Source organism: Lepidochelys kempii, chromosome 8 (assembly GCF_965140285.1).
Source record: "Lepidochelys kempii isolate rLepKem1 chromosome 8, rLepKem1.hap1, whole genome shotgun sequence".
NCBI lineage: Eukaryota > Metazoa > Chordata > Testudines > Cheloniidae > Lepidochelys > Lepidochelys kempii.
This window is the reverse complement of record NC_136387.1, coordinates 15685650-15698047: the sequence shown is the minus strand read 5'-3', so window position 1 is coordinate 15698047 and position 12398 is coordinate 15685650. Positions and strand designations below refer to the sequence as shown.

The following is a 12398-nucleotide window of genomic DNA, read 5'->3' as shown; positions in this document are numbered from 1 at the left end:
CCAAAGGTACAGAGCTGCCAGAATACCTTTGTTGCAATGGGCACTCTGTAGATTTTGCTGTTCACTTTTAGTGTCAAGTCATGTTCCTGATTTGGGAAATGGTGACACCTCTGAATAGGCTTTTCAGTGTGAGTGTGCCTTTTAGAATGAAGAAACCGTATACAAAGTGGGATAAGTGCCGTGGACCAGAATACAGAAAGGTTAAAATTTGGCTTTGTTAAATAGTGTAGGATGAATTGTCCAGCTGAGGGGCAGGAAACTACCCACAAGCTCAAAGCTAGACAGGAAGGAAGATGTGCAATGTGTCTGAGTGTTTTAGGTCAGTTACAGCTATGCTACTGAGGGTGCATAAGAAACAGCATACAAAATGAAACAGCCCTGGGACCAAATTGTCCCTTGACAAACACCCCCTCAACCCTGTTACCTTCAAGGGATTGCATGGAGTGGCATCAGGGCAGATTGTGACCCTATTCCAATTTTATTACATTCTTAACCTTAAGGAACACACTTAGAAAGCCAGAATTTAGATTACAGTTTATTTAATGAAAACTACAAAAGATAACTTGCCTCTTTAAAAGTCAGGCAGTCAAGTCACAGTTTGTGATAGAAAAGGAAGGCGTTGCTTTTTTTTTTTTTCTTCTTCTTCTTGGCTTTTTTTCGGGGGGTCCTACCACAAAATGAAAACGTTCCTTATGCGACTTTGGCAGGATTAATAAATAACATTCCAAGTCCCTCCAGAAACTAGCCCTCGAGATGCGTAGAAAGGCTTGTAAACAGTTTTCTCTTCTGGTACAGTGCATCCTTTTTTAATTCCAATTTGAAAACTTATTTACTACATCCTTGCAAAGAGACAGACTGGCAAACCACCCTGTTCAACCTGTACGGAGAGCTGTGGTTTAAACTAGTATAAAGCGCAACATTCACAGTTTGTGATAGCCCTGCCTTGCTGTATGACTCCATCCTGGGTTCCAGTGGTTGTCCAAATGCACTCATACACACATCTCTCGCTTGCATTAATTCATCACCCTGCGATAACAACTGTTTGGTACATTTAGCACATATTTTTGCAGTTTAAAAGAAATTTGGCTTACACACCCGCGCATGTGCACGCATGCACAAAGCTGACCGTACCACGGTGCTTACGCTGTCAACATTTTACCAGAACATTTCTAAAACTAAATCTGTTAATTCAGCCACTAACAGTTTTGAGCCCGCACAGCGTAGCTGTGGGAGATGCTTCACATAAGCACAAGGTAAAAAGAGATGAGCAGGACAAGGATTGCCAGGAAACCTCATCCTTCATTAAGGAGAATGCTGCTGCATAGCTAGAGTGAGGCTTGGGTAAACCCTCTAGTAGCATTAGGACGACACTTACATTCAGGTCTCTGCTTAGCCCCACCCCATGTTCACCCATGCGCAACTGAGAGTGAATGGGCCGGGGCCCTCACTCTGATGAGTTATGCCTGAAGCCCCTTACCTGCACTCATACAAAGGCACGTAACTAGCTTTCATACTGGGCCACAACTTGCAGGATCAAGGCCTAATCTGTTTTCCCTACAGTATTATTCTGATTACACTTTCAAATTAGTATACAAACAAAAAATTAACTTAAAAGTGCTGGCCCCCGTTTTAAATAAAAAAGTAACAATCACTCTTTCAGGACTCATCCTTTAAAACATTTGCCAGGCTGCTTTAAAACTGTTACAAACTACAGAAGTCAGTTTAACTGCCTCACTGTGGAAATTAGTAGTTAAGGCAAAGAACCAAATGTTTTTAAAAATATATACATTGTAAAAGAAAAGGTGGTTTTTTTTTTAAAAAAAAAAGAGAGAGACAGTTCGCATGCTACAATATGAACAAAATTCAATTGCACCACATAATCTGTGAAGGTCTGATGCAAAGCCCACTGGGGTCTTTCCATTGGTTGCAATGGATCAGTCCTAAAAGCTTGATTCTGAAAGGTGCCAGAGCACTCAGAGCATCTTTTGAGTTCAAGATCAGCCCTTAAGTAAAACTGGAATTTCCTACACTGTGGCTTAGTCTGTTCTCATGACACATTTTTGTTCACTGTTAAATCAGAAGTTTGGTCCCACCTAGGAATATTTCAATAGACCTAATCGTCCATGCCATGGGAGCTCCCTTCCCCACAAGGCAACTCACCTACAGCTGTTCAAATTATGGAAACAGCTGGTAGAAGAGAACAATGTTATAGCCTGGAAGGGCTGAAGTCACAATGCATGCTGGGAGAGAGCCTAAATAATAGCTGCCCAAGGAATGTAGTTTCATCAGTTCCTCCGAGTGCAGTGTGAAGCCCCATCTGCTGAATTTAGATCCCTGAGTTGTATGACCTCAGCTATCCATAGCTGTTGAGGTTTTAACCCAGCTTTATGCTCCGATCATACAAAAATGGTGGGGAAGTAGCAAACATTGTTTTAGGACACACTTAAAAGGCGGCAAGTTAACGTTTTTGGCATTGCTCTATCCAAAACAAGGAATGCTTTCATTTGACAGCATCTAGCATTCCATTCATCTGACCTATTGGCAACCGCATTTGCTAGTTCCTACACAATTATGGCCTCCCCTAGTTAATTTCAGGTGGCTGTAATGGAGGACAAGGGGAACTACTTTCTCCTTGCCTCAGATTATTGCATGAGCCAGCGATGCTGACCCTTCCACCTTCTGGGACACCATCCTCGTTGTATAGGTGCCTGAATCCATCATAGAACTCATCTGTCTCCATGCTGTCTTCATGAATTTTGACGGAAGTAGGTGTGAAAGTTGCTGGAACTGGCTGACTCACAGTGACCCTTGAACTAATTTGACTTGAATTCTTCCATTCAGAATAACAGTAGGGTAACTTTTCCTCTGGATGGGCTTGGATGGCTTGGTTGGCAGGATTAAAGATATAAACAGCATTGGATGGTTGTAAATGCATTAGCTGCTGATCCACAAGCTCTTTACAATGGATGAATTTGACGCTACTAACCTGCAATGAAAGATACAGAACCATTTTTCTCCAGTTTGTTAAATTATTCTGTCCTCTGGTGAAAGCTTTAATTGACGTGCAATTCTAAGTAAGCTCAGTGAAAGGAAAAAACCAATATCAAATTTTCCAGTATTCAAGGCTTATAATAATAGCTTAGCATTTATAGAGCTTCTCATCAGTAGATCTCCAGAATTTTACAAAAGGTGGGTGAAAATCATTATCCTAATGTTACTGACGAGGAAACTAGGATGTAGGGGGTTCAGTCACTGACGAGCCCAAGGTCACATGATGAGCAAATGGCAAAGTTAAGAACAGATTCTAGGTTTTTTGACTCCCAGACTACCTCCATACTCACTGCACATGTTCTTAATGAGCACATGTGTTCTGTAAATAAGAGAAAATGTCTCCATTTCAAGACAAACAGAAATGCCCAGGAGGTAGGGTGTGGCCTTCATCTATCCATATGTTCAACAGACTGTTTTTAGCTGAAGTAAATGCACTGAAAGATCCTGGCATTCCTAAATCATATAAACGAGCAGATTTTCAATCCTGCTCAGCACCCAGCAGTTCCCACTGAGAACAATGAAGAACCTCCTCCTCTTTGAGAGCAAATGAGCACTGAAATGTCTCGAAAATTGGGTCTAATGTGATTGACCCACCTTTCACAATAAAAGACCCCTGTAACGAAATGCAGTGCCCTCTTTCCTCCAGGAGTACCTAACTCCTATTAACACTAAGGGGGTTGGTATCAAAGGGAGAACAGACCCTGACATATACATGCACTCCTGAGAAGTACATTAAAAACGTGCAATGTTGGTTGTAAATACGCCGCAAGCTTTATTCATTTATCTGTGCGCTGGCCTCAAATTTGTGGTTTGAGGCCATTTTGACTCCTACCTGTGCTTTTTTTAGCAGATCAGTAATAACAGGAAACCAGTCAGGAGTCAGCCTCTCCAACTCTAAGGTGATGATCACCAAAGCCAATGTGGAGCCCTTAAACTGCAATAGTTGGTGGCATGCCATACAGTGCTGTAGCTGTTTGGTCAAGAACGCAACATGGCGGGAAGGATTCATCTGAGGCAGCCCATTTAGTAGATGGGGCCAGTTGGACATCACCATGGCATGGAACTGGAGAGAAGATAAATATATACATACATATATATATAAAAAAAGCAGAGGTCAACAGTGAACTTTGTACGTTTCATATGTTATTGACCAGAAGTGCAAACTAATTTCAATCCACATCAGGAAGTGTAGAAATATTTTCCCTGTTACCATGTGTTACTTGGTTTGTGTTGTACTTGCCAACCATCACACTGTTTTAAAGCTTATAATGAATGTAAAAGGTCTGTGTTTTCTAACAAATTCTGAAGTCACTGCATTATCCTGATTGCCAACAAAAGACAAGTGGTATTCAGGCCAGCAGATAGGAGTAAATTCAGTTGTAATGCTTCTGTTTCCTCAGTAAATTCATAGTCCAAGCACCTGGCTATGATAGGTGGTTTTCAAACAATCAGCAGCTTAATATGGTTTAAATATCCATCCATTACCATAAAAAGAGAGCCCAGGGTATGTTCATAACATGTGATTTTTGCCTTATAAACACATGATCATTTATTTAAGAAAAGTGTAATTGTTTCTATGAAGTGTTTAGCAAATAATGTGACTAAGTGCCAGATCCGTATGGTCTAATTGCCCAAAACTGTGGTCAAGTTTCAGTGGGGGGCAAAAGATGGTTTGAGAGGACCTGTGTGTGAAATGTAGCAAAAATTCTGACAGCTTTGTATGTACAGTATTAATAGAATGGAAATAGTTAGAAATATTTTTGCAGTGTGTATTTAAAAAAATAGAAATAAAAATGGAGTACAGTTGTGCAGTACAGGAATCTTTTTAAAGTCCATTTTAGTTGTCCTTTAAAAATGGGGGTCTGGTTGAATAATTTTTAAACAAAAATTAAAGGTTTTGACTAGCAGTGTTTAAAAGAAATCGACATTTTGCACTGTAACATTCTTCAAAAGACTTGCAGATAGCTAAGAATGTGTGGCTTAAAAGTCACTGTGGAGGGGGGTGGTGAGCGCACGTGCATCTGTGTTTTCTAGTCTTATTTGGTAAAAGAGCTGTTTCCTTAAACGAGAAACAAAACTGGTTTAGACTTTTGCAAAATTCTTAGTGCTTACAATGTTTAAGAAATCCATAGGTGTAGCTGTGTAAAGATCCCAGTGAAGCTTATCTAGTATAATTCTTTCCATTCTCAAAATCTCAGCTGGAGAGCATTTACAACCACTCTGCACTGCAAGCTTCTTCACTGATGGTATTACCTGTGAAAATTGAAAAGAATAATAATAATAAAGAAGCCACCTTACTACACAACGTTGTGCGCGACCTTTTGTTGTCTGTGCATGCAAAGGGATCTGATTAACACATGGGTGCCTTGAGGAGCCAAGAATTGTTTAAATTCAGGTTACCCGATTTCTAAATACCTCCTGACAACACCAAGAGGGAATGTGACCCTGTTTAATATGAAATTCGAGATTCAAGAGCGCTGCTTCCCCAGCCTTATTATTTTGCTGTTGTGACGGTCTCCCTGAAGCCTCCTGCTAGCCTGTTTCTCTGTGCTTTTTCTTTATTTGTGGTTATCTTATTTCCTGTGGCCAATGATTCAACTTCTCCTGTACACTGGGAAAATATTGCAAAGCACAACCTTACGGTATGTATTGTGTGAAGGCTTATGAGCATCTCTGCAGAGCATTTCAAGGATGTTGACATGTTCAAGGAGAAACACAATTCTGACTCCAGCATTTACAATACCAAGTTCTTCTACTTCATGACCTTTAAAAAGGTCTTGAGCCCAGAGCTCTTCTCCTTTCATTACAGTTTGAAAAATAAAAGCTTTGGCCACATTTAGATAACGAAGAGGAGAGGATGCAGTCTATGCTCTTGGAAGGCAATTTTGAGCTATTATTACAAGCCTTTGATTTTTTTTTTTAATCTCCAAATTTGAAATGGAACTAGTCCAAAACGGTTTACATGATTTTTGAGGTGTGCTTTCAAAATGCTGCAAGAGGTTTTAGCCACATGATTATAACTGGGTAATTATCTCACAGAGATTATCTCTTTTCAGGTAAGCAGTTGCTGATTTAAGTGTTTAATGAATGGACTGGGAACCAACCCATGTTTGAGTTATCTTCTCCAAACTTAATTGGATAGAAGTCAAGCCACATCTTCTACCTTCAGGAAAATACATACCTTCTAACCTTCCTTTGAAGAACTATTACCCTGTCTTGGCTTCCTTAATCTCCCAATTTCCCACCACTGCAGCACAAGTGAAGGACAGAGCTTTAATAATATACATCTTTCATTCAAGGGACTCATTACACTTTCCAAATGATGGTTAAGTAATATCAAGACAAGACAAGTGTTATTGTTCCCACTTTACAGGTTAGCTAACCAAAGGACAAAGAGGATAAATTGGTAAAAGCCTGGAAACATGAATGACTTCCAAGAATGACCAGAAGTTGATTTACTGTATTTAAATAAAACATACAGACCTCATCTTCTTCATTGGTTTTTGCTGCAAGGACGAGGCAGGTAACTGCTATGCACCGAAGGTATTTTACTTGTGCCTGCAGGGGAAAGAGCAAAACACTGAGCACAGAAGACAACGTTCTAGATGAAAATAAACAATGGTCATTCAGACAGAGAGGCCCAAGTCTTCACCTTTAGTTTGCATTAAAACTACTTTCACCTCAATTGAAGTTCCTATTAATAAAGGAATGCTCAAACAAAGCAAAGACATGAAAAATTACAATGGAAGGAATCCCCTCCTGAGTGCAGGTATCACGGCATTCCGTTTTTAGATCATGCAATACAGTCAGCCCTAACCTGCAGTGCTACCAGTCAGAAAGTGATGATTCCATTTATTTATTGTAAATTGGTGGGTACTGTATACTAGACTTGAACCTTTGCCTGATGCCGATTATGACTCTGAGTAATAATACATAAGATAGGGTCCTGTCCTGTTGACACCAAAGCCAATGAGAAATTTTGCCACTGATTCCAAAGGCAGAACCATCAGGCCCGTAGTTTGTGTAAAATAGTGGTGAAACGTAGTTGCACGAACACAAAGTCTTCATGTTTATAACTACATTTGAACTATAATTCAGGTGGAATCCCTATTTAGGACAGCACTCAAGTATGTGCTTAAATTAAGCTCCTACTTATGTCCTACTGACTTAAAGTTTAACACATGCCAGGGCCTTGATTGCTATCTGAGTTCTGTGCTTTCTAGAGGTTCACTATCGGAGTGATTCTGAAATACCTACAGTCCAGCTAGATTTGTGTACAAACTGAATCCTAATTAAATATTCGCGGCAGCCCTGGTTAATAATAAAATCATAAAAGAAAGCTTCCAAAGAGAATCTCTACCTTTACTGATGCCAAAAACCGGTTAAGAATGTTGATAGCCAAGGCAAACGTTTCAGAGTAAAATTGGAACTGGGAGCTCAATTCTGCAATCCAGAGAACTGCTTTCTCATAATGTGATGGAGAGAGATCTGTCCCCTGAGATGGAGGAAGAAAGTTAAAACACAATTGGTGGTTTGTTAAACACCACACTTACTTTGGAGGAATAGAATTTAAAACCCCATCTGTTTAAATGCTCTAATCAACAGCTCAGTTATACTCTTAGTCCAACAGTAGAGATCATCTTGAGGGCTTGAGCTGATTTGTACATCTACAGGTTCTTTGTGCAGCTCCTTGTCTCTCAAATTTGCTCTATCCCTGGACTGGATAGAAGCCAAGTTTGCTACCATAGAGGACATGCCGCAAAACCTATCTACCTACAGAGGCTTTTCTTCTGAGGACATGTTCCGAGGAGAGGACAGACTAAAATAAGTCTTGTTGACATTGTATTATTGTAAGTGATTTATGGTATGCATTTAAATGTTAATATAAAAGCAACCAGAGCTGTGTCATAGGCACAAAGTATAAATTAGGGGATGATTCAGATAACAATGTCCACCATTAACTTGTATTATATTGATCTCAAATTATCCATTCAGATGATAGAGCCCGGTTGATTAATAAAATAAATACTAATACCTTGCACTTATCTAGCACTTCCATTAGATTGTGAAGAGAAGGGACATAGTCTGAAATGCTTTTCAAGGGCAATTTTGCACTTTGATTTCAAAGCACTTTACAAATGTGGTAAGCATTATTATCCCCATATGACAAACAGAAAAACTGAGCGAAGTTAAGTGGCTTCCCTAGGTAACAGAGTGAGCCAACGGCAGAGCCAGGAACACAATTTAGTTTCCTGACTCCTAATCATTAGATCGCAGAGCATCCTCTCTTACTCTCATCTCAGTGAAATTGGAGGGTGCGGAATAAAAAGTGATCAAGCAGTGTAGATTTTAGGACTACTTACGTATATGACCTATTTAACACCAAATAAACACAATCCCCTGTCATCTGATTGCGACTCCCAGGTTCTCATTTATGCAAGGATATTCTCTAAATTTTATTTTGGATCAACTGTGTTTTCGATATTGTGCATCTTGTTATACTAAATTGAAATCTGGACAGACACAGATCCCAATCCTGGTATCTAGTCCATATGCGATGTGGACATGTGGATCGGATAGCAGAATTGGGGCTGTATTTTGCAGAAAACCTTCTGGAATCCTAATGCATTTCCATAGAGAACAGAAAAAAATACCTTCAGTGTGAAATTCCAAAAAACTGGCACCTTCCAATTCCTGGCCTCTCTTGTTAGGGCATCCTCTAGTAGGAAGGGAAGTCTCTGACACTCAGAAGATCTGGTACACTTCATGGCAACGAGTGGATGGGCCAGTTTCCCAGGCAGGCACAGCTATCTAAACCAAGGAAAACTGAAGCATTATAAAACATTATCACAACTCCTTAAAACTATATGAGGATTTTTTTCATAGTGGCTTCTTCAACTTTAAAATGTTGAGAACTAGCTAAAGAATGTCCCTGCTACTTGTCTATTGGCCAAAGATGTTAAGAGGTAGGACCCAATCTTGCTTTCATGCCAGTTCACGACAATTTTGCCATTAACTTCCACGGAAGCAGAAGCAGATCCATGATGAAAGAACCTCAGATAACTGAACAACTATGCAGCCGAAGGGCTTTTCTTCATAGACTTCATAAATGCTTGCAGTAGCCTTCTGATGGAAGACTACCTACTACTGAGCTCACGCACTCTATAAATGAAATGAGGTTCCCAACTAGCTTTAAAAAAAAAAAACCCTATTAACTGCTACATTAAATGTTTTGGAAAACAGAGGTCTAAAGTTTTAATTTAAGGTAAACAGGTTCAACATCCTTTTTTGCTTTGTTTTCACACAAAACCTAAGAACAAAATTGTTTTCAATGGGTTTTATAATTCCAGGGGAAAGAGTTTTGCTTAAAACGAGATAAAACTTTGATTGCAGTGTTTGGAATCTAAACTTTACAGTCTAGTGCTAGTGACTGAGAACCTGAAATGAAACTGGTGAGTCTGTTTCCGTTAGTCAAGCAGAAAGCAATGCAAAGATGCTAAATGAAAGCTACTGAAAAATAAACTAGATTTTAAAAATTCTGTTTGTTGTTTTAATCTTGGCTGTTACTGGTAACACAGGTAAGGAAATTTGATTTTTAAAAACAAAATTTTAAACAGCATTGCTTTAGAAAAATCACCACCTCTAACCAGTCAAAACAGTTAGACTTGGGTATTAAGAAATGTCAACTTCATTGTCAAGGTGAAATTAAAGATTCAGTGCCACATGAGTAGCTGAAAGGAAAGAGCATGAGCACTGGACATAGTGTTTCACCTGTGAAACTGGACCCAAGGTTGATTTTTACTAATATTAAATTCTCGATTTCTTTTCTCTATAAAGACCTGTGGACCCTGGCTTCCTCATCTTTGCTTCCCAGAAGCTCTTATCACTATTTTCAGCAGCTCAGTTAAGTATTCAAAGCCTCCATGAATCTTCTGGAAACTACTCTACATTTCCAAAGCTGAAACTCCATGACATGTTTTTCCCCTCCCCTGCTAAAGGCAAAAATAATGCACATGACTTTGGCTTTAATTAGCACTGGGTGTAAAAGAGCATCAGAACTGAAAGCCGTAACATTTAACCAAAGGGAGAGTTTGAAACAAGAACTGAAGCCAATTTAACCAAAAGGAGAGTTCGAAACAAGAACTGTCAGGCCACTTTCTGATACACACTTACATATCCCTGCTCCTGGTTTAAAAAAAAATTAATAACAATTAAAATTAAACAGAAGCAATTCTTAATACAGAAAAATGAATAGTGGCAATATAAGTAACTATACTTCCCAAAATACTGTATGTGCAAACTTGGCACTCCAAGTGATTAACAGAAAGGATCTCTCACATTTTACATTTACAAATGATTCTTATCAAAATCCATTTGCAATCTTCTGCCTTTCCTGAAGCACCACATTATTTAAAATGACATGTTACAGAGTAATCCTGCCACAGCAGGGGAATGGATCAAATGATTCAACAGTTCATTTCCTTCTCTTGTCTTTGCCTCCTTTGTTTCCACAAAGAGGTGCAGCTGGCAGCATTTACCCAAATGGCGCATGAGAATAAGAGACCTACATTTCAGACACACCATCCTCTGCACAGGGCTGACAGCAGGATGACGAGGATGGGCCTGGGTAGGCCATATAGGTCAGGAATCCCTGGCCATAACTCTGGATCCCCAGTCACACTGATGAGGCAGAGCCAATCACAGGGACATGCTGTCACACAGGGTACCCCATTCCCTGAGTGGGCTAAACCTTGGATCTGGAAGCAGCAGCAATAAGGTAAGCTTGACTATTTTTTTTTTAAAACAGAAAGAAGATGGAAGCAGTGGGAGATTGACATGGTTGGGGGAAAGGTGGGTGAGAGGGGTGAGGATTGAAGAAATTAGCACCCCCTAGGAAATTCTCACCTCTCTAAACACTTGTGAGCCTAGCCAGGGTGTGGAGAGAGAGATCTCCATAATCCTATCAGTCTCCAGCTGCGGGCCTCACGTTGTGTTGCCATGGCTAGCAGCCACTGCCTGTACTGTGCCATCCGCTCCCTCCGAAAACAGTCAGAGCAGGGATAGCTTTAGAGCAGCATTAACAACCCCCCACCCCATTTTAACTTGGATATCAGGCCCTGGGAAGGGTGGGAGTATCTTGTACTTTTCCCCCTTCGTCACACATTGGCCCAAAGCCCCCTTTATATGACAACCCACTCAGGGGGGCTGGTTGTCTCAGGGTGTTAAGATGTAGGGTGGAGGGGGGTCTCCTTGTAACTGGGCGAACCCCGTGGACTGTCCATGATTTTGATCTGGTGCCAGGGATGCCCTTAGGACCTTTTGGCACTTGACTTCTCATTGTGCTCTATCTCCCTTGTAGAGCTGATGGGGGCAAAAAATCCTGGGTCCCTGGAGTTGTCTGTTTCTCTCTCGCTCTAGTTTTTTTTTTAATGCTGAAAAGGCACCAGAAGGAAGGGGAGGGGAGTGGAATTTGACTGTTGGATCTTAGTGTGAACACATCTGGGCCAGGGTTTCCTCTCCCACTCCGTTCCTAGGCCCTTATGTTGGGAGCACAATCTGAGCCCGCCCTGGGGGGTAACTTCTGTCTGGACGCTGCACTCAGCACCCACAAAATAACCAGGCTGAGGGGCAGAGGGCAGGAGCAAGGCAGGCAGCGACTCCACCATCCCTCTTTCGTTTTCATTTCGGAAACAAAAGGGAGGGCGATCATGTGATGGGCTGGCAACTAACTACACAAGTAACCACATCACCGGCCCTGGGAGCCGGGGAGCGGCTGCCCCAAGTCAGGAATCTCGGGGAACGCGGTGGGGGCTGGGATCAGAGTCAGGGTACCAGCACTGGGTACCAGGGGGGCCGGTGGCGGGGGAGGGGGGCAGTCCCGCCGAGAGCTACACCCGTGCCCGTCCCTTCCCCGGGGCTCACCTCCCTGGATCGGCCGCTGCGGGTCTCCTGGGCCGCGCGGGCAGGGCATTGGGGAGCCGCCTGCACGGTGGGGTTCAGCCCTTCACTCCGCCGCTTCCCCCCCCATTGTGTCCAGCCCCAGCTCCGGCTGCGGCAGCCTCAGCTCCAGGAAATGGCTCCGCCTGTGCAGGCAGAGGGGTCTCCCCGGATCATGCTAGAAGGGGGCTGCTGGCCCCCGCCCAGCCCGCGGGGAAGACAGCCCTGCCCTGCCCCGGAGGACGAGCCGCTGGCAGGGATACCCAGCGGGGAGAACCGCTCTGTTGACAGGCTCCGGAGCCTGCGCAGCCTTTGGGGCTGGCTCTGATCGCGCCAGGCTCCGCCTCTCCCCTGCCGGGAGCTGGGCTCGCACAGATCGCCCTCCCCTGCCGGGTCCCGGGGGTGCCCAG

The 12398-nt window shown here is 42.2% G+C and overlaps 2 protein-coding genes across 7 annotated transcripts in view; one reads left to right on the top strand and one right to left on the bottom strand.

The window, feature by feature from the left end:
* The window catches only part of SEPTIN8 (septin 8), a 77702-nt gene extending 71173 nt beyond the window's left edge, over positions 1–6529 (top strand). For 4 of the 6 annotated variants that reach the window (XM_073355670.2, XM_073355668.2, XM_073355667.2 and 1 more), the window contains one exon: positions 3899–5356. In XM_073355670.2, the coding sequence (XP_073211771.1) occupies positions 3899–4064 (166 nt within the window). In that variant the 3' untranslated portion in view covers positions 4065–5356. Of the gene's footprint in view, positions 1–3898; positions 5357–6107 lie in introns of those variants that run through there. The other 2 variants (XM_073355673.2, XM_073355669.2) reach the window with 2 other exon arrangements.
* On the bottom strand, positions 4022–12398 carry CCNI2 (cyclin I family member 2). Its single transcript, XM_073355675.2, has 5 exons — positions 11974–12398; positions 8706–8862; positions 7412–7546; positions 6535–6609; positions 4022–5304 (listed from the first exon to the last, which is right to left on the bottom strand). Exons 2-5 carry the CDS (start codon positions 8817–8819, stop codon positions 5134–5136), a joined length of 495 nt encoding a protein of 164 aa, XP_073211776.1. The 5' UTR covers positions 8820–8862; positions 11974–12398; the 3' UTR covers positions 4022–5133.

Coding starts and splice junctions, on each gene's coding strand:
- CCNI2 (XM_073355675.2), bottom strand. CDS start 8,819: ATGAAGTGTACCAGATCTTCTGAGTGTCAGAGACTTCCCTTCCTACTA. Junction 6,610..7,411: donor GGTTTTTGGCATCAGTAAAG/GTAGAGATTCTC, acceptor TTTCCCCTGCAG/GCACAAGTAAAATACCTTCG. Junction 5,305..6,534: donor AAACCAATGAAGAAGATGAG/GTCTGTATGTTT, acceptor CAATTTTCACAG/GTAATACCATCAGTGAAGAA.